The 24,531-nt window shown below is 40.9% G+C and overlaps 2 protein-coding genes across 5 annotated transcripts in view; both read left to right on the top strand.

Moving 5' to 3' along the window:
* myg1 (myg1 exonuclease) overlaps positions 1-9,530 on the top strand; it is a 49,978-nt gene extending 40,448 nt beyond the window's left edge. For both annotated transcript variants that reach the window (XM_020045130.1, XM_010904502.5), the window contains exon 7: positions 9,191-9,530. In XM_020045130.1, coding sequence (XP_019900689.1) covers positions 9,191-9,386 — 196 coding nt within the window. In that variant the 3' untranslated portion in view covers positions 9,387-9,530. The remainder of the gene's footprint in view (positions 1-9,190) is intronic.
* A 1,659-nt stretch (positions 9,531-11,189) lies between these two features.
* LOC105030569 (leucine-rich repeat-containing protein 3) lies at positions 11,190-22,238 on the top strand. Of its 3 annotated transcripts, XM_034287125.1 has the most exons (4): positions 11,190-12,468; positions 13,267-13,321; positions 20,840-21,316; positions 21,456-22,238. In XM_034287125.1, the coding sequence occupies exons 3-4, from the start codon at positions 20,958-20,960 to the stop codon at positions 22,024-22,026; spliced, it is 930 nt and encodes a 309-aa protein (XP_034143016.1). In that variant the 5' UTR covers positions 11,190-12,468; positions 13,267-13,321; positions 20,840-20,957; the 3' UTR covers positions 22,027-22,238. The 3 variants fall into 3 exon arrangements, with proteins under 3 accessions (XP_034143016.1, XP_010902805.2, XP_010902806.2); XM_010904503.3 differs by lacking the exon at positions 13,267-13,321; XM_010904504.3 differs by lacking the exon at positions 11,190-12,468 and having other exon boundaries at positions 12,482-13,321.
* The last annotated feature ends 2,293 nt before the right edge of the window (positions 22,239-24,531 follow it).

Below are 24,531 nucleotides of genomic sequence, written 5' to 3'. Positions count from 1 at the left end.
TAACTAGCAAGGCAACCTCTGCAACAATTTTGTACGAGGTGGGATTATTAGATCAGTCTTTTTAATAACTTTCATATATTGATGGTTACTTCTGGTTAGGGGAGACATCTCTAATTTTCCCAAACATTTTTTTAATCAGAATACCTAGTTGGCTATTTAATGTGTTAATATGTTCTGTAAACAAACCATACCATGTTATTTTCTGTACAAAATGCTGTGCAGCGTTAATTGTGATTGATATTCATTGTTGACGTCAGTCATTAGCAGAACCCCCTATTACCTGCATATCCAACTGCAGTTATGAAGTTGCTTTATAATCATTTGACCAAGTTGTGTGTTTTGTGATAATTAATGACCAAAATATTAGATAATGTGTCATCAAATAGCATTTCTGAACATCAATATCCCATAATAATAGTATAGGAGTCTTTAAAAAAAAAACTTTTTATAAGTATGCATACCCTTTGCTTTGACGCTCAATTGAGCTCAGGTGCATCCTGTTTCCATTGATCATCCAGGATGTTTCTACAAGTTGATTGGAGTCCAACTAGAGTCCAACATTTCTGTTTATTGGACATGATTTGGAAAGGAATGCCGATTTATATAAGGTCCCATAGTTGACAATACAAGTCAGAGCAAAATCCAATGGAAGGGTACCAAAACATCTCACCCACATTGAAACTCCTCAAGAACACAGTGACCTCCATTATTCTTAGATGGAAGAAGTTAAGAACCCCCAACACATTTCCTAGAGCTGGCAGACCAGCTCAACTGAGCAATCGGGGGAGAAAGACCAATCAACTTAATCAATTTTAGAACATAGCTGTAACAAAATGTGGAAAAAGTGAAGTGGTCTGGATTCCTCTGGATACGTCCGAATGTAATGTAACATTTAAAACAATATCAAAGCAAAATTTGAGTTTAAGATGTGACAAACTACTACAATATATAGTAAAACAATTAGATTTTGGGTATTTCATAATAAATATTTAGATTTTGAAATGTTGTTATTTTTATTATTATAACATTTAATTATTATGAATGTTGTTATTATTATTTATTATACTCTAATGCAGAGCGACTTACAGTAGTGAGCGCATACATTTTCAAACTGGCCCCCCATGGGAATCAAATCAACCAAGTGAGCTACATGTGACAACATACAGGGGTTCCAGGATTTACTTATGGCTTGGGTGGGGGTCCCTGAAGAAGAAAAGATTGTAAATTTATTCAAAATCTGTTACAGGTGACTCAACTTGTTAACTAATTAACAATCCCTTCACTCCTTCATTCAGGTGAACTAATTCAAGGCTAAAACCAGATTTTAATTGCTGAGACTGCCCAGGAGAGGTTAAATACAGTGGATATAAAAGTCTTCACACCCCTGTTAAAATGCCAGGTTGTTGTGATGTAAAAGAATGAAACAAAGGTAAATAATGTCAGAACCTTTTCCACATTTAATGTGACCTACAATGTGAACAATTAAATTGAAAAACAAACTGAAATCTTCGAGTGGAAAAATGAAAAACCTTACAATAACCTGGTTGCATAAGTGTGCACACCCTCTTATAACTGGGGGAGTGGCGGTGTTCAGAATTAACCAATCACATTCAAACTCATGTTAAATAGAAGTCATTACACACCTACCATCATTTAACCATCCATAGTCGACATCTGCGATACCGCGGACAGTGCTCATTTGCATAAATATTTCGAAAAATAGATTCGCCATAATCGTCCGATTCCAATGGTATATTATTTGTAGCCACTTTCCTGAAGCGTTCCGTGTATAATTGGGGTTGTCCGTGTATAATATGGGTTGTATAGTTGTATAGTTTGGGTTGCTATGAGAACTTTTCACCAGGCAACGACATTGCCAATGCATCTTAGAAAGGCTCATGTGTACACTAGAATAAATATTACAAGCGTGTACATCACTATATATGATGTTTTGAACCATAAAACATAGTTTGTATTATATATAAGATATAAAAATAAATATTTAGTCAAAATAGTATGGGGATGTTCTTGAGTTTTTGGGAAGAAGTTGGTAATTTTTCTGAGTTTATAAAATATATAAGTCCAAACGTAACTAGCGATCTAGTGCTGCCACCTGCTGGCCGTTTTGAGTCATTACATGCAAAAAGAAGTGCTATACATTCAATCTTATTTATTTCATAATGTTTTATTTCTAGGTAGAAGAACCACATTTCTGGGGGGTGCCTATATTTTTTACCTTCTATTATATAATTATTTCATTATTTTCAACCCAATTACAGTGTAATTTGATAGTAAAGGCATGAAAGTATGAGGAAATACCATTGACACAAAATCTCATAATGCTTTAAAAAAACGAATAAAGTTCAGCTGTTCTAGTAGGATTTTGCATCTCAGAGCAAAAGCCATGGTCCGCAGAGAGCTTTCAAAGCATCAGAGGGATCTCATTGTTGAAAGATATCAGTCAGGAGAAGGGTACAACATAATTTCTAAAGCATTTGATATACCATGGAACACCGTGAAGACAGTTATCAAGTGGAGAACATATGGCACAACAGAGATATTGCAAACAACTGGACATCCCTCCAAAATATATGAAAACACGAGAAGAAAACTGGTCAGGGAGGCTTCCAAGAGGCCTACAGCAGCAATAAAGGAACTGCAGGAATTTCTGGCAAGTACTGGCTGTGTGCTACATGTGACAACAATCTCCCGTGTTCTTCATATGAATGGGGTATGGGGTAGGGTGGCAAGACGGAAGCCTTCTCTTACAAAGAAAAACATCCAAGCCCGGCTGAAGTTTGCAAAAACAAGCATCAAGTCTCCCAAAAGCACATGGGAAAATGTGTCCAGCCAGAGCCCAGACCTAAATCCCATTGAACATCTGTGGGGTGATCTTAAGAGGGCTGTGCATAGGAGATGTCCTCGCAATCTGAGAGATTTGGAGCGCTTTTGTAAAGAAGAGTGGGCAAATATTGCCACGTCAAGATGTGCCATGTTAATAGTCTCCTACACAAAAAGTGCTGTAATAAAATCAAAATGTGCTTCAACAAAGTATTAGTTTAAGGGGGTGCACACTTATGCAAGATTTCAGTTTTTTTTTCCAATTGAATTGTTCACGTTATAGGTCACATTAAGGTGGAAGACGTTCTGACATGATTCATCTTTGTCTCATTCTTTTACACCACAAGAACCTGGCATTTCAACAGGGGTGTGTAGAATTTTTATATCCACATTTACTACTTCAAATAAAGTTTGAATTCACCACACCAAATATTTTATTCAGAATTTTAAATACTCTAGCTGTGATTTATTATGTTTATAAAAGCCACAAAGCTAACCCTGCCCATCTGGCATTTGACAAACACAACCACTGAAAGTATTTGAACAATTTGGTGTAGATTTTGAACCCATATCTGCTGACACCCTGCATCCAGATGGCTGGGTCTAAGGGAAGGGGAGCAGAGAACAGGGATGGGAATTGAGGGCAGATGGAAGGGAGTGTGTTTCCACATTGAAACGCAGCCCATGGCTCCAGATGGTTCTGACTGAGAGAAGCACGTTTCACCCAGCAGGTACCTGCTGCCGGATCTGCTCCCACAGGCTAACAGGATGGGTGTCGTTGTCACCTGTGTCTCTAGTATAAACACCACCTGAATAGAATAGGCTATTTTTATCACGACTCTTCACACCAGCAGATGAACGGGCTGGCTCTTCCGTTCATATGCATGTTGGAAAAATTGTCAAAACTGGTAAAATGGTTTTAAGGAATTACATTTTAATTGTTTTTGAGTTTTGTTTTTCTGAAAAGTGTCAAGTCAGTTTTTATCTAAAATCTCAATGTCTGACATCGGTTGATTATATATTAAGATTTTTATTAAAATAAAATTGCATCAGTTTTTCATGTTAAAGCAACAGTTTTGTCAGTTATCCAGAGAAGACAAAAACATGCAATCTGGCTTCTTGGTATTACATTGGTTCTCCTCCAGAACTGTGTCCAAATGAGAATGCCTGACTCACAGACTGGAACAGTAATGTATTCAAGGCATGACGCAACACTGAGTGCCTGCACAGCCCTTAGCCATGATAAATTGGCTATATACCACAAATCCTAGATGTTTCTTATTTTCATGAATGAACCACTTATCAATATAACTAAATCAGACACCCTGCGAATCCAGCATTCTGTGATTTGCTACGGTTTCCATCTAAATCTAGGTTTTCCTGCTTCATCTCTAGCCATCTCTTGTAATTTTTTGACTTATTGCTCACCCCTACTGTTTTTTTCCTTGACTGAGATTGGATATTGACAGATAAAGCACCAGTATAGTCTTCTACCTTACATTGTCCATCATAGATTTTCCACCCAGTTAGAGAACCAGGACACTGGATCTATTTGCTGTGCGACCAAAGGGACAACTTGCATGTTTGTAGGTGCACAGTGGGGCTCGAAAGTTTGGGAACCCCAGGTAAAAATGTGAAATAATGTGCATAAAGAAGCCAAGAAAATATGGAAAAATCTCCAAAAGGCATCAAATGACAGACTAGACATTCTCATAATATGTCAAAAAAAAGTTAGATTTTATTTCCATCATTTACACTTTCAAAATAACAGAAAACAAAAAAATGGCATCTGCAAAAGTTTGGGCACCCTGCAGAGTTTATACCTTGTACTGCCCCCTTTGGCAAGTATCACAGCTTGTAAACACTTTTTGTAGCCAGCCAAGAGTCTTTCAATTCTTGTTTGAGGTATCTTTGCCCATTCTTCCTTACAAAAGTCTTCCAGTTCTTTGATATTTCTGGGCTGTCTGTCACGCACTGCTCTTTTAAGGTCTATCCATAGATTTGCAATTATGTTGAGGTCAGGAGATTGTGAAGGACATGGTAAAACCTTCAGTTTACGCCTCTTGATGTAATCCACCGTGGATTTTGAGGTGTGTTTAGGATCGTTATCCATTTGTAGAAGCCATCCTCTCTTTAACTTCAGCTTTTTCACAGATGGCATCAAGTTAGTGTCCAATATTTGCAGATATTTTATTGAATACATTTTTCCTTCTACTCATGAAATGTTCCCTGTGCCACTGGCTGCAATACAACCCCACAGCATGATTGATCCACCCCCATGCTTAACAGTTGGACAGAGGTTCTTTTCATTAAATTCTGTGCCCTTCTCCAAACGTACCTTTGCTCATTTCGGCCAAAAAGTTCTATTTTAACCTCATCGGTCCACAGAACTTGTTTCCACAATGCATCAGGCTTGTCTATATGTTCATTTGCAAACTACAAACGCTGATTTTTGTGGTGAGGACGTAGAAGAGGTTTTCTTCTGATGACTCTTCCATGAAGACCATATTTGTACAAACCCGATTCCAAAAAAGTTGGGACACTGTTCAAATTGTGAGTAAAAAAGGAATGGAATAATTTACAAATCTCAAACTTATATTTAATTCACAATAGAATATAGATAACATATCGAATGTTGAAAGTGAGACATTTTGTAATGTCATGCCAAATTGGATTTCATGAGAGCTACACATTCCAAAAAAGTTGGGACAATAAGAGGCCTGGAAAAGTTAAATGTACAGATAAGGAACAGATGGAGGACCATTTTGCAACTTATGTCAATTGGCAACATGATTGGGTATAAAAAGAGCCTCCAGAGTTGCAGTGTCTCTCAGAAGTCAAGTTGGACAGAGGACAACCAATTCCCCCAATGCTGTGGCGAAAAATAGTGGAGCAATATCAGAAAGGAGTTTCTCAAAGAAAAATTGCAAAGAGTTTGAAGTTATACAGTGCATAATATCATCCAAAGATTCAGAGAATCTGGAACAATCTCTGTGCGTAAGGGTCAAGGCCGGAAAACCATACTGGATTCCCGTGATCTTCGGGCCCTCAGACGGCACTGCATCACATACAGGAATGATACTGTAATGGAAATCGCAGCATGGGCTCAGGAATACTTCCAGAAAACATTGTCGGTGAACACAATCCTCCATGCCATTCGCCGTTGCCGGCTAAAACTCTATAGGTCAAAAAAGAAGCCGTATCTTAACAGGATCCAGAAGCGCAGGCGTTTTCTCTGGGCCAAGGATCATTAAAAATGGCCTGTGGCAAAGTGGAAAAGTGTTCTGTGGTGAGACTAATCAAAATTTGAAGTTCATTTTGGAAAACTGGGATGCCATGTCATCCGGACCAAAGAGGGCAAGGACAACCCAAGTTGTTATCAGTGCTCAGTTCAGAAGCCTGCATCTCTGATGGTATGGGGTTGCATATTTGCGTGTGGCATAAGCAGCCTACACATCTGGAAAGGCACCATCAATGCTGACAGTAATATCCAAGTTCTAGAAAAACATATGCTCCCATCCAGACGTCCTCTCTTTCAGGGAAGGCCTTGCATTTTCCAACATGACAATGCCAGACCACATACTGCATCAATTACAATGTCATGGCTGCATAGAAGAAGGATCCGGGTACTGAAATGGCCAGCCTGCAGTCCAGATCTTTCACCCATAGAAAACATTTGGCGCATCATAAAGAGGAAGGTGCGACAAAGAAGACCTAAGAAGCCTCTATTAGACAAGAATGGGACAACATTCCTTTCAACATTCATAAACTTGAACAACTTGTCTCCTCAGTCCCCAGACGTTTGCAGTCTGTTATAAAAAGTAGAGGGGATGCCACACAGTGGTAAACATGGCCTTGTCCCAACTTTTTTGAGATGTGTTGATGACATGAAATTTAAAATCAACTTATTTTTACCTTAAAGTGATACATTTTCTCAGTTTAAACATTTGATATGTCATCTGTGTTGTATTCTGAATAAAATATTGAAATTTGAAACTTCCACATCATTGCATTCTGTTTTTATTCACAATTGTACAGTGTTACAACTTTTTTTGGAATCGGGTTTGTACAAGTATCTCTTTATAGTGGAATGGTGTACCACAACTCCAGTGTCTGCCAGGTCTTTCTTGATGGATCGTGCAGTCAAATGTGGGTTTTGACTTGCTTTTCTCACAATCCTGCCGAGCTGTTCTGTCTGATATTTTTCTTGGTCTTCCAGATCTTGCTTTAACTTCCACTGTTCCTGATGACTGCCATTCCTTTACTACATTCCGAAAAGAGGATATTGGCATCTGAAAACGCTTTGCTATCTCCCTATTGCCTTTTCCTGCTTTGTGAGCATCAACTATTTTCAGTTTCAGTTTTCTTAGCAACTGCTTAGAAGAACCCATGGTGCTGATTGTTGGGGCAAGGTCAGATGAGTCTGGGCATTTAAAACCTTTGAGATTGACATCACCTGGTCTTTCCAGACGATGATTGAGAACAATCCATGACACTGTCAGGTCTCAGCTTTCCAAAGGGGTCGGTGCATGCTATAAACTCTGCAGGGTGCCCAAACTTTTGCAAACGCCATTTTTTTGTTTTCTGTTATTTTGAAAGTGTAAATGATGGAAATAAAATCGTACCTTTTTTGACATATTATAAGAATGTCTAATCTGTCATTTGATGCCTTTTGGAGATGTTTCCATCTTTTCTTTGCTTCTTTATGCACATTGATACACATTTTTCCCTGGGGTGCCCAAACTTTCGAGCCCCACTGTATCCAGGGAACTGTGTGAGTTTGTCCTTGTTCCTCACAAATTCACCTGGTGACCTGGAAGAATTCTGGGCCCCCAGTTTCAATCAACACATCACCTAGAATGAAGCCACCACATTAACTTTCATTCAAAGTACTAGAGTATGTCAGTGCAGCTTGTAGACTGTTACTTTTGCATTTTACCTCTGTCCTAGCAGTGTCTATCTGTATGTCATGAAAACAGCTATTTATTAAATAGACTTATTAAGCCTTTCTCATTGTCACTTGCTTCCATTAACTTGACAGCCGACCAATATTCTAAGACCTTTTGTCAAATTTAAATAAAGGGACAAGAGGTGTTTCAAATTCTCATGACATAGGACACTTAGGACTGGGATAAAGTCCAAAACAAGATTACGAGACAATAGCCGCATTAAAATGGTTCTCGTGCCAACGTATCACAGTGCCTGTCATGGTAAAACCTCCCTAGATCTGGAATGGTAAAACCTACACCCAGCCAACCAGAAAAGCAAAGTGAAACATTTCAGGCATTTTTGAAAATCCTTGTCCTCATTCAAAACAACCTTTTGTACTGTTGAAAATGTTATTTAGCATGCAGTAGGTGTTTTGAATCATAAGTGGAGTGGAGCGCATAGTCAAGACATATGACCGCATACCTTCGCAATTATTCTGCAATCACAGTGTTTTATTAAAACAACATAATAATAATAAAATTCCAAGGCCACGATGAAGTTATGTTTCAGTCTGACAAGTAGCTGGGAAGCCCCATGGTCCATGCAAATTGGACAGTGTTGCCTAGGGAGCAGTGAGGCAATGTCACAAGGTCCTGATCCCAATGTGCTGCAAAGCTAATTGAGGTTGCCGTCACATGCTTTCACCCACATGACTTCCTGGTTAGATGTGTTATAAGAATTACTTAGGGCGGAAGCCTGTGAGTCAAGCTAGCTGCCATCATCAGAATGCCTTGTTAGATCATGTAATGACACATGGTGGTAGACATTTGATATGACAAAATTAGGGAAAGGAACTGATTAAGATGTTGTTGATTATTTGAAGCACTTCTATAGCTGCTGTTTATTTATAGACAAATTCTGGCACATTGCTTTAATCAACTAATCATTCATCACATTTGTCACCATGTATTTAAATAAGAAATTGCACAACAGTGTGAGTTGGGCAGTGTCTCTGTGTCTGTCCTTCCAGTCCTCTCTGCCCTGACAGTCCCTGTTTTTACCGCCTTGCTGACTGACGTAAGTTGGTAAGAAGAACCACCAACATATCTAGGACTCTTTCTATTTTGCTACCAGCCATTAGCCAGCTTTTGTCATTTGGACTTGCTCAAGTACAGGACAGATTTTTCACCTACTTCTTACGGGTACTGGTCAGATGCACTAACTGCCAGGCTACCTGCTGGTTTAACCTTAGGTGTGACTTGGACTGTTTCCCAAACACTGGAGGATCCCCAGTCTCCACCCTGCTCCAGCATGTACCTCACTGTCAAATTGGCCGTGGGTCATTATTCTGAGGCTGCATCTAAACCTCAATACTTGGTCCACGGTCCATCTTTACCTCTTCTGTGTGTTTATGTCCCAGGTTGTCTCTCTTGGAGGAGTGGCGCGGGGTTCGTGACAATGCCCTGTCAGAGTTAAGTGGGATCCCCTGCTGCATCTTTGTCCATGCCGGAGGGTTCATCGGGGGCAACGAGACCAAGGAGGGGGCTCTGGAGATGGCCAGGAGGACCCTGCAGGCTGCAGCCAAGCCCGCATGCAAAGATGCCAATGGCAGCTGACCTAGCATTCCCGCCTGCCGTTAACGCACTCGTTCAGTCAGTCTCAGCCCTAACAGATTCGTCATGTTTTTGTTCTGTGATTTGACCTGTTACTCTGCGTTGTGCTGCACATGTTTTGTAATAAAAGACATATATTGCCTTAAAGAGTTTTGTCCTCTCCTAAAGCAGAATCGTGACAAAGGGAGTCTTTACAGTGTATGCTGGTGTAGTTTTGTGAGTTTACAGACAAACTGGCACAAACACATAGGGACCATACAGCGCACACAGGATCAGATTTACTACCCTTAATGCATGTTGTGCTTTTTTGGTGGTTTCAAGCAGCTTTAATTAGCCAAATTAATTTCTCGATGATGTGAGGTTCTCATCACACATTGCTATGAAAATGTGAGCAGTCTTATGATTAGGTTCTGCAGTCAATATACTGCTAATAAAGTAGAGGAAGACGTGTCATGGATTTCCAATAAATAATATGGCCTTTCTCTCCCACTTAACTCTTTTTCCTCACTCTTGTTCTCTCTCTTCTGCCAGTCCTCTTTCATTCTCCATTCACATGCCCTTTGTTTCTCTTGTTCTCTCCTGTGACAGTTTCAGTCTGTCTGTTATCAGTGTTTTACTGCAGTGAGACATTGGCTTTTGTATGGGTTAATTTGTCTGTGTGATTTAGTCCCTTTAATTGTCCTTCACGCTTCATTAATGAACGTCAATAGGCTTCACTTTTTATGTCATGAGTAATTGTTTTGCTGTCTGTCGTATGTCTCTGTCGCTCTGTTTTCTCTCTATACATTAATGAGAAAAGAACTGGCCTGTGCTTTCGACACACTGTGGAGATGGATACAACTGGTTTTCTTAAGTTAAGGTGGGAGTCGATGATCCATTGGTTGATTATTTAATGCTAAGCAATTTCTTCCCTCCAGAGAGTTTGAAATAATGCTATATGGAAAGGCAATAATACAACCTAGTAACCTTTAACTCCAAAGCAGGTGTTTTCCAATCAATCATTAGACTATGGTAGTGATTGTTTGATGTCCATTCAGAGGTAAGTGGCAAATGTTTATTGTGCCAACTCATTGTGTAAAAGTAATTTAGTTGTATTATTTGGTCCACTTTTTTATTCAATGTAAATATTTTCACTTAGATTTGCCTATGCACAGACACTTTTATAGTATTGTGCCAGCTTTTCAAATCTTGTGGACCTAAAGTGAAATCTGTCGATCCAATATAAAATATAGGAAGGAATTCAAACACCTTCAAAATACACATAGAAAACTAAGTAGATAGAAAAAAGAAATGCCTATTCACTGTATTGCTTTTCTTTAACAGAGTTAAAGCTGTGGAAATGGACTAGAAATGTTTTTTTTGATTATGTGGGCCTACTCCCGTCAAACCCAGTCTGACAATCCTTGGCAATCACATGGTCAACCTTTTAATCTCTATCAGAATAATCTGAATTAATGAGAGAAACGAGACTAACAAAATGTCAACATGCTTAACAAAATTTCAACATCTGCACACAGTGGTTACATGACAGCAACCCTTACAAAGATGTTTTTCTGCTACTCCAGCATCCAAAATATCACCATACATTGCAGTTAGTTGCACTTTTATTTCAATTTCAAAACTGTCTGTATTTTTGGTGAGGAGGGTAGGGCCTTTGAGGGTTTTCCAAGACTGCAATAGTCAGCACGTCATAATCCCCATAAAGTCCAGCGGCAAAATGGGATATTGGTCCATTTGACATTTCACCATTTTAGAATCGCTTCAAATTAGGCATATGTTTCGTTAACTTTCTCTGGCTAAGCATTCTGACAACTGTGTACATCTCACCAAGAACAGGTGATGTTTGTCAAAATATTTGATTCAATTAGGCTAGCTCTACAAACATGTACTTATATTTAGCCATCACTGATAAAATTCAACTTGTCTAATCGATATTTACACGATTATGAAAATGGCGATTTGGTGTAAGCCAAATCAAAACACACCTCATTTGAAGTGGATCAAATATTCCCTATGGAAGAAATTAATGATGCAAGAACCGAAAGAAACGCTTCTCCAGTTGTGCTGCAAGGGTTTATGGGGATTATGACTCATACTATTTCAGTCTATGGCATTTACCATTACAAACCTCTGCAAACAGAAATGTCAAAACACATCAATTCTAAATTAATTTCACTGGTATAGATAACATTGATAGAATGATTCTGACACCTAAATATGGAATTCATCTTAATTGGGGGTAAAATATTTTACCCTATAGGGAGGGGTGTTTGCCCTGATAGTGGGGTAAAATGCACCCTTTACACAGTTTGGCATTTGATTAAGTTGTAAGCAGTTTTCCCTTAAGGGGGGCGTTTCCCCCCAAGTTACCCTACTTAACGAAATTACTATAAATATATAAGCTAGTATGTAAGCTAATGATAATTTCGAGAAACTTTTCTAATGCTGGATCAGATGATTTGTGCTGTTGTAATTGTGTTAGAACTAGACCATTTTTCGTTTTACTTTTAAGTAAATACCATCCGTAATGGCAGCAATGAGGATTGTTGCACTGTAAAACTCCCTATTTTGCTGTGTAACAATGTTATTTTGCCATTATACCTTTCTAGAGCTGGCAAACGCTATACTCTATAGGAAGCAGATGCATTGACAAGAACAAAAAATATAACCATCAATTAAGACTTCAAAATGCTTGTTTATTAACTTGCTTCATCGTGTATGAATGACTAATAATTGTAACTAACAGGTTGCACACTATAGTCCCTCATTTGTAACTAGGGTATAATACCACCTGAAATTAGTAGAACAACGGCCCCTTTAAATAAAAAGGTTGGGGAGAGAGCAAGTGAGAGAGTTGTAATTTAAATTGTATTGTGTTCAAATGGTGTATCCGTTTGATATGATCAGTTATGGAGCTAAAATACGTGGATAATGTTTCCCAAACTTTTGAATATTGTTCATATGAAAATATCTGAGTTGTCATAGTCTGCGAATAGGCTACCACATATTTCTGTCGGACACATCGACTGATCCTCTGGAGGAAGAGACATTTCAACTTAATTTTTTCCGAGGTTACACGTCACAGGTAAACATTTTAAACATACAGAATATCAAATTATGTTATTTTTGCAATAAACGCTCAATAATAATCGCTCTCTTTGTATGACTAAACTGGGTTAAAGTTTTTTTCTATATTAGTGTGATCCATGAATGGCTTTTCTGAGATGTTTTCATTATTATACGAGATATTTTCCTACTACCGCGCATATAGCATTTACACTACAGCTCGAGGGTATTCTTAAATTAATGTTGAGGATAATATCATTTAAGTGTTGAGTGAATTCCGTTATCTGTAAAATCGACCAGTTACTGCCATTAACAGAAACCCTTCATTCATAGCCTAAAGATAAGCTGTACTATTGATGAAAGCTTTTATAAACTGAGGTTGGGCTCGTTTTCCATCTTTTTTATTCAATCTAATGCCCTAGGGAAATGTCATTATCTTTCTCTCCTACCTTTCTCTCTTTCTCTCCTACCTATCTCTCTCGTATCTCAATTTCACACCATCTCTAAAATGGTTAGTCCCCCAACACAGAAACGTATTGCTTTAATGTGTTAATTGGTGTGATATGTAATGTCTGATGTTTTTTTTAACGTACTGAAGCTATGTTTGTCAGATGGCACAGGGGATTCGCTTGGTGAATATGAAAATTTCCTCTGATTAGGATAAACACAGTACATTCTTATGCATGTAAAAATAAAAGCATGCTTCTAATTCTCCCGTAGTTATCCAGGTTTAGTGAGTTGAGTCTCATGTAGTTTTCCCTAGCTTGATATAATGTATAATCCTATCTTGATTCCAATTTGGTACCTTTATTTACAGATAGGGTTGCTAGGTGCATTGCACTCTGCATTCCACTACAGGCTTGTCTGTGAAGGTGGGTATTCTGAAAATTCTACCTGAAAATTGTGTACTCTGTCATGTACTGTCTATACCAATATGTCATTAAAAGAAATTGTTTACAAATTTGTAATTTCATGGCTAACTGAGGTATGATAGTTATTCTACTTATACAGTGGGGAGAACAAGTATTTGATACAATGCCGATTTTGCAGGTTTTCCTACTTACAAAACATTTAGAGGTCTGTAATTTTTTATCATAGATACACTTCAACTGTGAGAGATGGAATCTAAAACAAAAATCCAGAAAATCACATTGTATGATTTTTAAATAATTAATTTGCATTTTATTGCATGACATAAGTATTTGATCACCTACCAACCAGTAAGAATTCCGGCTCTCACAGACCTGTTCTTTTTTCTTTAAGAAGCCCTCCTGTTCTCCACTCATTACCTGTATTAACGGCACCTGTTTGAACTTGTTACCTGTATAAAAGACACCTGTACACACTCAATCAAACAGCCTCCAACCTCTCCACAATGGCCAAGACCAGAGAGCTGTGTAAGGACATCAGGGATACAATTGTAGACCTGCACAAGGCTGGGATGGGCTACAGGACAATAGGCAAGCAGCTTGGTGAGAAGGCAACAACTGTTGGCGCAATTATTAGGAAGAAGTTCAAGATGACGGTCAATCTCCCTCGGTCTGGGGCTCCAAGCAAGGTCTCACCTCGTGGGGCATCAATGATCATGAGGAAGGTGAGGGATCAGCCCAGAACTACATGGCAGGACCAGGTCAATGACCTGAAGAGAACTGGGACCACAGTCTCAAAGAAAACCATGAGTAACACACTAATGCACGCAAGGTCCCCTGCTCAAGCCCCATCTTAAGTTTGCCAATGACCATCTGGATGATCCAGAGGAGGAATGGGAGAAGGTCATGTGGTCTGATGAGACAAAAAAATAGCTTTTTGGTCTAAACTCCACTCACCGTGTTTGGAGGAAGAAGAAAGATGAGTACAACCCCAAGAACACCATCCCAACCGTGAAGCATGGAGGTGGAAACATCATTCTTTGGGGATTATTTTCTGCCAAGGGGACAGGACGACTGCACCGTATTGAAGGGAGGATGGATGGGGCCATGTATCCCGAGATCTTGGCCAACAACCTCCTTCCCTCAGTAAGAGCATTGAAGATGGGTCGTGGCTGGGTCTTCCAGCTTGACAACGACCCAAAACACACAGCCAGGGCAACTAAGGAGTGACTTCGTAAGAAGCATCTCAAGGTCCTGGAGTGGCCTAGCCAGTCTCCAAACCTGAACCCAATAGAAAATCTTTGGAGGGAGCTGAAAGTGCGTATTGCCCAGCGACAACCCCTGAAACCTGAAGGATCTGGAGAAGGTCTGTATGGAGGAATGGGCCAAAATTCCTGCTGCAGTGTATGCAAACCTGGTCAAGAACTAAAGGAAACATATGATTTCTGAAATTGCAAACAAAGGTTTCTGTACCAAATATTGAGTTCTGCTTCTCTAATCTATCAAATACTTATGCCATGCAATAAAATGCTAATTAATAATAAAAAAATCATACAATGTGACCTCTACATGCTTTATAAGTAGGAAAACCTCAAAAATCGGCAATGTATCAAATACTTGTTCTCTCCACTGTATGTATATTATTAAGCACATATTATTACTTCCAGCCCAAAATGGGAGGTTTATTAAAATAGTCCCAGAATTAATCTGTAATCATCTACAGCCGGGGTATTCAACTCTTTCCCTCTGAGGTCCGGAGCCTGCTGGTTTTCTGTTCCACCTCATCGTTAATTGCACCCCCTGGTTTAAATCAGACTCTGATTAGAGAGTTAAAATGAAAAATTTAAATGGAACTGGCTTTGAGGTCAAGAGTTGAATACCTGTGATCTATAGTTTTCAATTGCATCCCTTTATTCCTCTGGTAACTGTTCTCCAAGTTGTTGCTGCAAAAGAGAATGTGTCCTCTGTCAACTTACCTGATAAAATAAGGGTTTTAATTAGAAACTGGTTTGATACATATTTTTTTCAAAGACACTGCAAAACCCTATCAAGCTTCTATTCAGTCCATATTTTTATTTAGAGGTTATTTATTAAAAAAAAAGATAAACAATGTCTTTATTTGAACGATGAAACAATAATCTTGGGATTTATATATTGTCCTAAAGTCGTAATTGAGGAGACCAGTTAACTTATAGTTTGTTGAAGCTACTTTTGATCATGGGATAAACACATTTAATTTATTCTCCTAAAGACACCCATTGGTTTCTTAGAAGTCTGAAGTTTGTTTTACTTTGCTGCGCCAGTAGGTAGCTTCAGTTTAGCCCAAGCTGTTTTTGATCTTTGCATAAAAACACATTTAATATATTTGAATGCAGTTGATTGGCAGTGTACACATTTTCTGCTTCTGTTGTTTGCTTTTTTTTGCATATGCAATACATAAAACCTGGCTAGGCCAGATTCTAAACAGGACCATAGCCATAGTTTTCTCAGATATTCTCATACAGTCAATCAACTATCACATTCTGTGCTGTCTTATTGGGCCAATAAATAGTTCCAGTTCATCTCGTCCACACTGCTCGAACACCATAAATTCTGCCATAAATCATTTGATAAATGTGTACTTTCCCTTCTAGGCCAGTACATATGTCCAACTCAACCAGGAGGTATAGTTTGTTGTTCCATGCTAGACCAAATTCTTCCTCTGGGCTCTCTTGAAAAAGAGATTCATATCGCCATTGGAATTCAGAAGGCAGTGTGCCTCTGTGAGCCAGTTGTGATGGTATGTGATAGAGGGTTTTTCAGATGAAGAGGCTTAATCTGGTTTTAAGTTTTTAATTCCCAATGTTACTGTGTGTATCCTGAAACGTAATCCCCCCACATCTCTCCTGTCTATCTTTCACTTATTTGGTTGAACAAGTGATTTAGGGTGCATGGGATTGTATTATCAAGTCACTTGGTTTTGTTGCACCACATGGCAAGGTCTGCAATAACCTTACATGAGGAGCCGCTTGTGGATTTTTTCAATTATAACGAGTTCAGACACTGCCAAAGCGTTGTGGTTTTTCCCCATAGCTCGGATGTGATGGAATCTACAGTGTGCACAATTATTAGGCAAGTTGTATTTTTGAGGAGTAATTTCATTATTGAACAACTAGTGCTCTCCATCAATCCAAAATGTTAATAAACCTCATACCTGAATATTAAAGAAAGTAAAAGTGACTTTCTTAGGAGAATATGTGTGCACAGTTATTGGGCAACTAGATGACAAACGAAGATTTTCCCATCTCACTTGTTTATCTGTTAAAGTGAGAATATGAATTCTAAATTTACAAATAAAAATGTGTGACCAGTATAGCCACCCTTCTTCTCAATAACAGTCATGAGCCTTCCATTCATGGAGTCTGTCAGTTTCTGGATCTGTTGACGATCAACCTTTTGTGCAGCAGCAATCACAGCCTCCCATACACTGTTCACTGTAAATCTCCTGTTTAAGAAGGACCCATACATTCTCAATAGGGTTCAGGTCAGGTGAGGAAGGGGGTCATTATTCTTTCATCTTTAAGGCATTTACTGGCTAGCCATGCACTGGAGTACTTTGATGCGTGCAATGGAGCACTGTCCTGCATAGAAATCATAGTCTTTTTGAAAGATGCAGACTTTTTCCTATACCACTGCTTAAAGTGTCTTCTAAAAACTGGCAGTAGGTTTGGGAGCTGAGTTTGAGTCCATCTTCAACTCGAAAAGGTCCAACTCGTTCATCTTTGATAATACCAGCCCATACCAGTACCCCACCTTACTGGCATCTGATTCGAAGTGGAGCTCTGTGCCCGTTACTGATCCAGCCATCCATCTGGACCATCAAGAATCACTCTCATCTCATCAGTTCATAAAAAACTGTCTTCAGATATGTCTTGGCCCTGACTTGACATTTCAACTTATGTGTCTTGTTCAGTGGTGGTCATGTTTCAGCCTTCTTGACCATGGCCGTGTTTCTGAGCACTTGACACCTTGTACTTCTGGACACTCCAGGTGGGTTGTAGTTCTGGAATATGGTGGCACTGGAGGATAATGTTCCTGGTAGCTTCACACTTGATTCTTCTCAAATCTTTGGGAGTTAATTTGCATCTTTTTTTCTCTCAACATGTTTCTTGCGACCCTGTTGACTATTTGCAACAAAACATTTGGTGTTTCTGTGATTACGCCCCAATATCTTAGCAATTTCAAGAGTGCTGCATCCCTCTGAAAACGTTACTTTTTTTTTTTACTTTTCAGAGTCAGTTAAATCTCTTTTCTGGCCCATTTTGCCTGAGGAAAAGAAGCTGCCAAATAATGATGCACACCTTGATATACGGTGTAGATCTCCTTAGGCCACAACCTCCCTCATTACACAAACGCACATCACTGGATATGCTTAAATCCAATAAGAATTCAACTTTATACAGCTTGGAATTGGAAAATATGCATGAAAATAATATGGTCAAAATACTCACTTGCCTAATAACTGTACACACAGTGTAACAATAAGATCTAGTCACCTCCCAAGTTATTGGCACCCTTGATAACAAAGAAAAAAAAGTCTGTAGAAAGCTAAAATGACAGGTAATATGCTACATCGTAGTTTAGCATACACTCTATCCTGAAGAACAAACACAAGTAGTAATTTCAGTAGCCATTTCACAGCAACTTACAATAGATGTTCAGTTGCCCTTGCAATAGCAAGAGTTAGAACCAATAACCTTTTTGTTTCAAGTGCAATGCTCTATCATCTGAGCTACAAGGGACCTGCTACTGTACTTGTACTACTATTGTATTTGAAAGGAAATCAATAAAAAATATGTATATAAAAGGTACCCCCCCCCCAGTACTTTACAAACCCCTTGCAAGGATGATAACACAGTTGGAATATATATCGTTCGTGTAGTGGTTAACTTAGTAAGACTGTACTTAAGGGAGAAAGAGAAGCTTTATTGAAAGCACTGCAGCAGAGTTGTCTGATGTTACATGTTCATTCGATCTCACTGTAAAGATGTTTGCTAGCGGTTATATACATTGAAGGGCATGTCTATCTAGCACAGAATGCATATCGAATCATCATGCCAGATGGTCAATGTAAACATTTCACATTCCTGTGGTTACCAGAGCATAACCTACTGGAAGAGAGACTCTAAACACAGATGTTCTTATTGTTCTTTTTATCTAGGCGCATTGAACTCTCAGTGAAACATACCTTTAGAATACATTTAGAATACTACATTATTATACAGATTCCACAACTCTAAGCCTTTTCCTATAATGTTCCATTAGACTGGAGAAGATATTGAAAGGGATGTTTGACCACTGTGTCATTCAGAGTGTCACTGTGTCATCTCCAGGTCTTTGAGATCCTTCTGCCTGCTCTAACAAGACTGCCTTATTCAATTTAAGCTAAAGGTTTTCCATGGGATTTAAGTTTGATGACTGAGAATAAGGCAGTGCAAAAGGTTTTTGGTAAATTGGTAGATTTCTTTGTGGATATCTGTGTGGACAGAGCCCTTGTATACTTAGTTGCTTTCAGATCCATCTTCCATACTCTGTGTGGGGAAAAGATGCACTTGTATCCTATATTTCCAATTTGTTTTTTAAGAAAACCTAGAGTGGCCAATCATGATGACACCTCTTTTTGAAATAGAAATACACTGCAAAAAATATTTTAAGGGAACACTAAAATCTCACACCGGGTCTCAATGAACTAAAACATATTAAAGACCAAAGTCTTTACTGTACATGGTGTAATTCATTGAGAACAAAATGAGGTAACAAAATGAGGCCCTGATCCAGGTCTCGCTGATGCCCAGACATGGATCAGGACATCCGAGAGCTCCTGGACAGACTGTGGTGCTACTTGGCGGTGTCAGATGCATTGATACGTAATGTCCCAGAGGTTCTCAATTGGATTCAGGTCTGGGGAACATGAGGGCCAGTCAACGGCATCAATGCCTTTGTCATCCAGGAAATGCCTACACATTCTGGCCACCCTAGTATAAGAATTTCATCCCGGTTGCTAACAGCAATCAGGGTACCGTTGGCTAGCACATGGAGGTCTGTGCGACCCTCCACGGATATGCCTCTCCACACCATCACTGACCCACCGCGAAACCGGTCATGATGGATGTTGTTGCAGGCAGCATAACGGTCACCACAGTGTCTCCAGACTCTTTCACGGCTGTCACAAATGCTCAGTGTAAACCTGCTCTCACCTGTGAAGAGAACGAGGTGCCAATGGCGGACCTGCCAATTTTGGTGTTCTCTGGCGAATGCCAATCGAGCTGCACGGTGCTGGGCTGTGAGCACAGGTCCCACTAGAGGACGTCGGGCCCTCATGCCACCCTCGTTGAGTCAGAAACATGCACACCAGTATCCTGCTGGAGATAATTTTGTACGGCTCTAGCAGTGCTCCTCCTCGCAAAAGGGAGCAGGTCTCGGTCCTGCTGCTGGGTTCACGCCCTTCTACAGCCCTGTCCAGCTCTCCTTGTATCTCCTCCATGCACTTGAGACTGCACTGGGAGACACAGCAAACCTTCTTGCGACGGCACGTATGGATGTACCATCCTGGGGGAGCTGGACTACCTGTGCAACCCGAATGGGCTGCAGGTACCTCCTCATGCTACCAGTAGTGACAAGGCAAAATGTAGCAAAACTAGAGAAGAATCAGTCAGGAAGTATAAGGAGAGAGCAATTGTCTGTGGCCACCACCTGTAAAACCATTCCCTTTTTGGGGGTTGTCTTGCTGTTGCCTCTCCAGTGCACCTGTTGTCACTAATTTGCTCAACTTTATCCTGTTCCAATCATTTTTAGAGGTAACTGTATATACCAATGCGACCTGAGTATTTAGTGGATAAATAGTTCCTTTATTGTTGTGATCTAGTCCTAGGGTCCAGACAAATTATCGTTAAACCTGTTTCCTACCTTGGCCTGCATTTAAGATATTTTCTTAATTTTACATTTCAGATTCCTACCTGAATTTACTGTTTACCGTTCAAATTGACTTACATTTCAAGCAGGCTGACTGCTCTGCCAGGTCATTTGACCAGGGTAAAATGCTTGCCCTTACTCAAACCGTCACCACAACTCTTTAGCTCAACCATTTCTCATTTAAAATCATTGTCTTCACAGTTGGGATGTAAGCTCTGCACTGAATCATCCAATCACATATTTTCTGTTTTCAGTTTAAAACTGCCTCCAGAACAAGACTCATGATGAAAATTGCTGTCCTCTGCATTAAAGCCAGTGGCAGTCTTTTGTGTGTGTTTTTAGTGGTTGTGGTTACAGTGTTTTTTTTTCTTTCCTTCTCCTGAGTGTAGAGCCAGTGGATGCTTTTTCTATGTGGACTATACTCTCATCATGTTTTCTGTGTTGTACCCCAATGTATTTTCTGTCCGTGTATTCTACTCACTGTAGTTGTATCATGTTCTTACCATTCACTAGTGGTCCATCTGATATATAATCCTTTTTCTTTCTCTTTTGTGCTCTGTCCTCACCCAGGCTCAGCTTGCCCTGGCGTCTCCCTCTGTGGCGTGTCAGGGGCTATGGTGAGGCCATGTGCCCCAACTGAAGGCCTGGAAGTCACAAAGGTGCATGTGAGCGAGGGACAGGAAGAGGAATGGCAATTATTAGGAGAAAAGGTTCCCAGGAGAGAAGAATGGGGACTGGATTGTGTCCTGGGACATGGCTGGAGAAAGACACAACACGGGGAGGGAGCTTGGGAAAGATAGAGGACGCCGGAGTGCGAAGGAGCAGGGGACACATGCAGAGACAAGACTTATTTACACTGCTGCTCCTGCTCCTGCTGCCTCCAGTGCTCCCCCAGTGCCCTGACAGCTGCCACTGTATGTGGGAGAGCAGCGTTGTGCTGTGTACGGATGCCAGACTCCGCGAGTTCCCCCAGGGCCTTCCTCCGGACACAGTCACCCTCCACCTAGAGAGAAACTACATCCGTTCGCTCCCGGAGGGCGCGTTCAGGCAAGGAAGATAACAGTTGTGTTTTTATGCTACTTTTGAATAATAATGGCATTATTATAATACATATTTTAGTTTGGCTTTAGTTCTGCGTTATGATAATTTGGTTTCTCACATGACCTCTTATGTTCCTTTCATTCAGGGAGCTAACCCACCTGCGGCACCTCTACCTCTCTCACAACCGCATCAACACCCTCTCTTCTGGTGCTCTGCGTCACCTGAACTCTGAACTCCGTCTCCTTGACCTCTCACACAATCAGTTGCGCTCTGCCAACCGAGAAGAATTTGGCTCCACACAGGCCAAGACTCGCCTTAACCACAACCCATGGCACTGCGACTGTAAGTTACAGGAGCTGATGGAGACATTGATTCTAGAGGCAGAGACAGTCAGTGGGATCATATGTGAGAGCTCGGTAAGAGTCACCGGGGAGGGAGGTCGCTGGGAGGACCCAGGAGGTGCAGGGGAGCATGCGGGTCAACCCCTGCTTAAGCTGCTTGACTCTGGGGTGAACTTCTGTAGCCTCCAGACCAAGACTACAGATGTGGCCATGCTGGTGACTATGTTTGTCTGGTTCTTCATGGTTATTGTCTATGTTGTCTACTATGTTAGGCAGAACCAGGCGGAGACAAGAAGACATTTGGAGTATCTGAAGAGTTTGCCCAGTCCTAGAAAAACAGTGGCAGAAACAGATACCTTCAGCACTGGTTTTTGAATGATTAATTTACCTGATTGACTTTTGTAACACATTATAATGAAGCATATATAACACACATTGTTTTATAAATGTATTAATCATTACTCCCACATTTGCAGTTGTTAGCAAGCTTGTTATTCACACATTTAGTGAAACTTATAAAGTATGGTACAATCATCATCATCATCATTTTCTTCCGCTTATCCGGGGCCGGGTCGCGGGAGCAGCAGTCTAAGCAGAGATGCCCAGACTTCCCTCTCCCCAGACACTTCCTCCAGCTCTTCCGGGGGGACACCGAGGCATTCCCAGGCCAGCCGGGAGACATAGTCCCTCCAGCGTGTCCTAGGTCTTCCCCGGGGTCTCCTCCCGGTGGGACGGGCCTGGAACACCTTCCCGGGAAGGTGTTCCGGAGGCTTCCGAAACAGATGCCCAAGCCACCTCAGCTGACCCCTCTCGATCTGGAGGAGCAGCGGCTCTACTCTAAGGGATCGCCCAGCCACCCTGCGGAGAAAGCTCATTTCGGCCGCCTGTATCCGGGATCTTGTCCTTTCAATCTCATGACCATAAGTGAGAGTAGGAACGTAGATTGACCGGTAAATCGAGAGCTTCGCCTTGCGGCTCAGCTCTTTCTTCACCACGACAGACCGATACATCGACCGCATTACTGTAGAAGCTGCACCGATCCGTCTGTCAATCTCCCGTTCCATCCTTCCCTCACTCGTGAACAAGACCCCTAGATACCTAAACTCCTCCACTTGAGGAAGGCACTCTCCACCAACTGGGAACAAGTCTGACTTACTGCCGGCAATGCGGACCAAGCTCCTGCTTCGGTCGTACAGGGACCTGACAGCCCTTAGCAAAGGACCCAGGACCCCATATTCCCGAAGAACTCTCCACAGGATGCCACGAGGGACACAGTCGAATGCCTTCTCCAAATCCACAAAACACATGTGGATTGGTTGGGCAAACTCCCATGAACCCTCCAGCACCCCGTAGAGGGTATAGAGCTGGTCCAGTGTTCCACGGCCCGGACGAAAACCACACTGTTCCTCCTGAATCCGAGGTTCTACTATCGGCCGTATTCTCCTCTCCAGTACCCTGGCATAGACTTTCCCGGGGAGTTGGAACACACCCTCACCTATAGTTGGAACACACCCTCTGCCATCCCAGGGGCACTGTCCCCGACCGCCATGCGATGTTGCACAGGAGTGTCAACCAAGACAGCCCCACAACATCCAGAGACTTGAGGTACTCAGGGCAGATCTCATCCACCCCCGGTGCCTTGCCACCGAGGAGTTTCTTGACTACCTCTGTGACTTCAGCCCGGGTGATGGACGAGTCCCCCTCTGAGCCCTCATCCTTTGCTTCCTCAATGGAAGACGTGACGGCGGGATTGAGGAGATCCTCGAAGTACTCCTTCCACCGCCCGACGACATCCTCAGTTGAAGTCAACAGCTGCCCACCTCTACTGTAAACAGCGTTGGTAGGGCACTGTTTCCCTCTCCTGAGGCACCGGATGGTTTGCCAGAATCTCTTCGAGGCCAGCCGATAGTCCTTCTCCATGGCCTCACCGAACTCCTCCCAGGCCCGGGTTTTCGCCTCCACAACCACCCGGGCTGCAGTCTGCTTGGCCTGCCTGTAGCCGTCAGCTGCCTCAGGAGTCCCACAAGCCAACCAGGCCTGATAGGACTCCTTCTTCAGCTTGTATGGTACAATGATTGATAAAATCATTCAGAATTTGTTTGACATATGTCTTTATACTTAGAAAGTTTTTTTTTTTGTATGAGATTATGCTGTTATACTATGTTTTAAATGACCAGTACATTTTCTCACAACGAAGGACATGCCATTGGTTCCAGCCATATAAAATTTAAGATCTCACAGTAGCCTAACACAGGATGCTAAATACATTTTATGAATAATGTTCGGTTATAATAATGTAAACATAACATTTTGTTTTCAACCTAATCGTAAAAGTACTGATATGTGACTGCTGTAGCAATGTTGAATGTTCAATTAATAAGTACTGATATGTGACTGCTGTAGCAATTTTGAATGTTCAATTAATTAACAGGTAAAAATAAGTAGAAATTAGCAGCACTTTTAGGTAAGAATAGGTAGAAATTGGCAGCGCTTTTCCAATTTTCTAGACAAGCAACTAGAAAATGGGAAAATCTTCCTAAAATGAGGTAAGAAAATACATTTAAGATATTAGGTTAACAGAATGTGGAGCCAACAAAACATTGGAAGAAATTTTCAGGCAAATTATTAAAGAAAGATTTTATCTAGCAGGGGAGTCAACAGAGCCTGGCTATATGTGTTTTTTGGTCAGCCCTGGGTGTTTTGTAATGCTGCAGGGATGATGTTAAGAAACGCATGCAAAAAGGAGGATATCTTCTACTTTCACAGCACACTCCATTTAAATTACACAGAGTAGTATGACATTTCAGCAAAGCATTCCACACCTGCTCAGCACCATGATGATCTGCCTAAAACCGAAGTTTCACGATTCTAGCGATTTCC

The sequence above is a fragment of the Esox lucius genome, chromosome 17 (assembly GCF_011004845.1).
Source record: "Esox lucius isolate fEsoLuc1 chromosome 17, fEsoLuc1.pri, whole genome shotgun sequence".
Classification (NCBI taxonomy): Eukaryota; Metazoa; Chordata; class Actinopteri; order Esociformes; family Esocidae; genus Esox; species Esox lucius.
The sequence above is the reverse complement of the archived record's forward strand: the minus strand, read 5'-3'. Positions and strand labels throughout refer to the sequence as shown.

What these genes read in the sequence shown, in the direction of transcription:
- LOC105030569 (XM_010904503.3), top strand. Translation starts at nt 20,958, where the DNA reads ATGGCAATTATTAGGAGAAAAGGTTCCCAGGAGAGAAGAATGGGGACT. An exon ending in CTCCCGGAGGGCGCGTTCAG is followed by an intron (nt 21,317 to 21,455) that starts GCAAGGAAGATA and finishes CCTTTCATTCAG; the next exon opens with GGAGCTAACCCACCTGCGGC.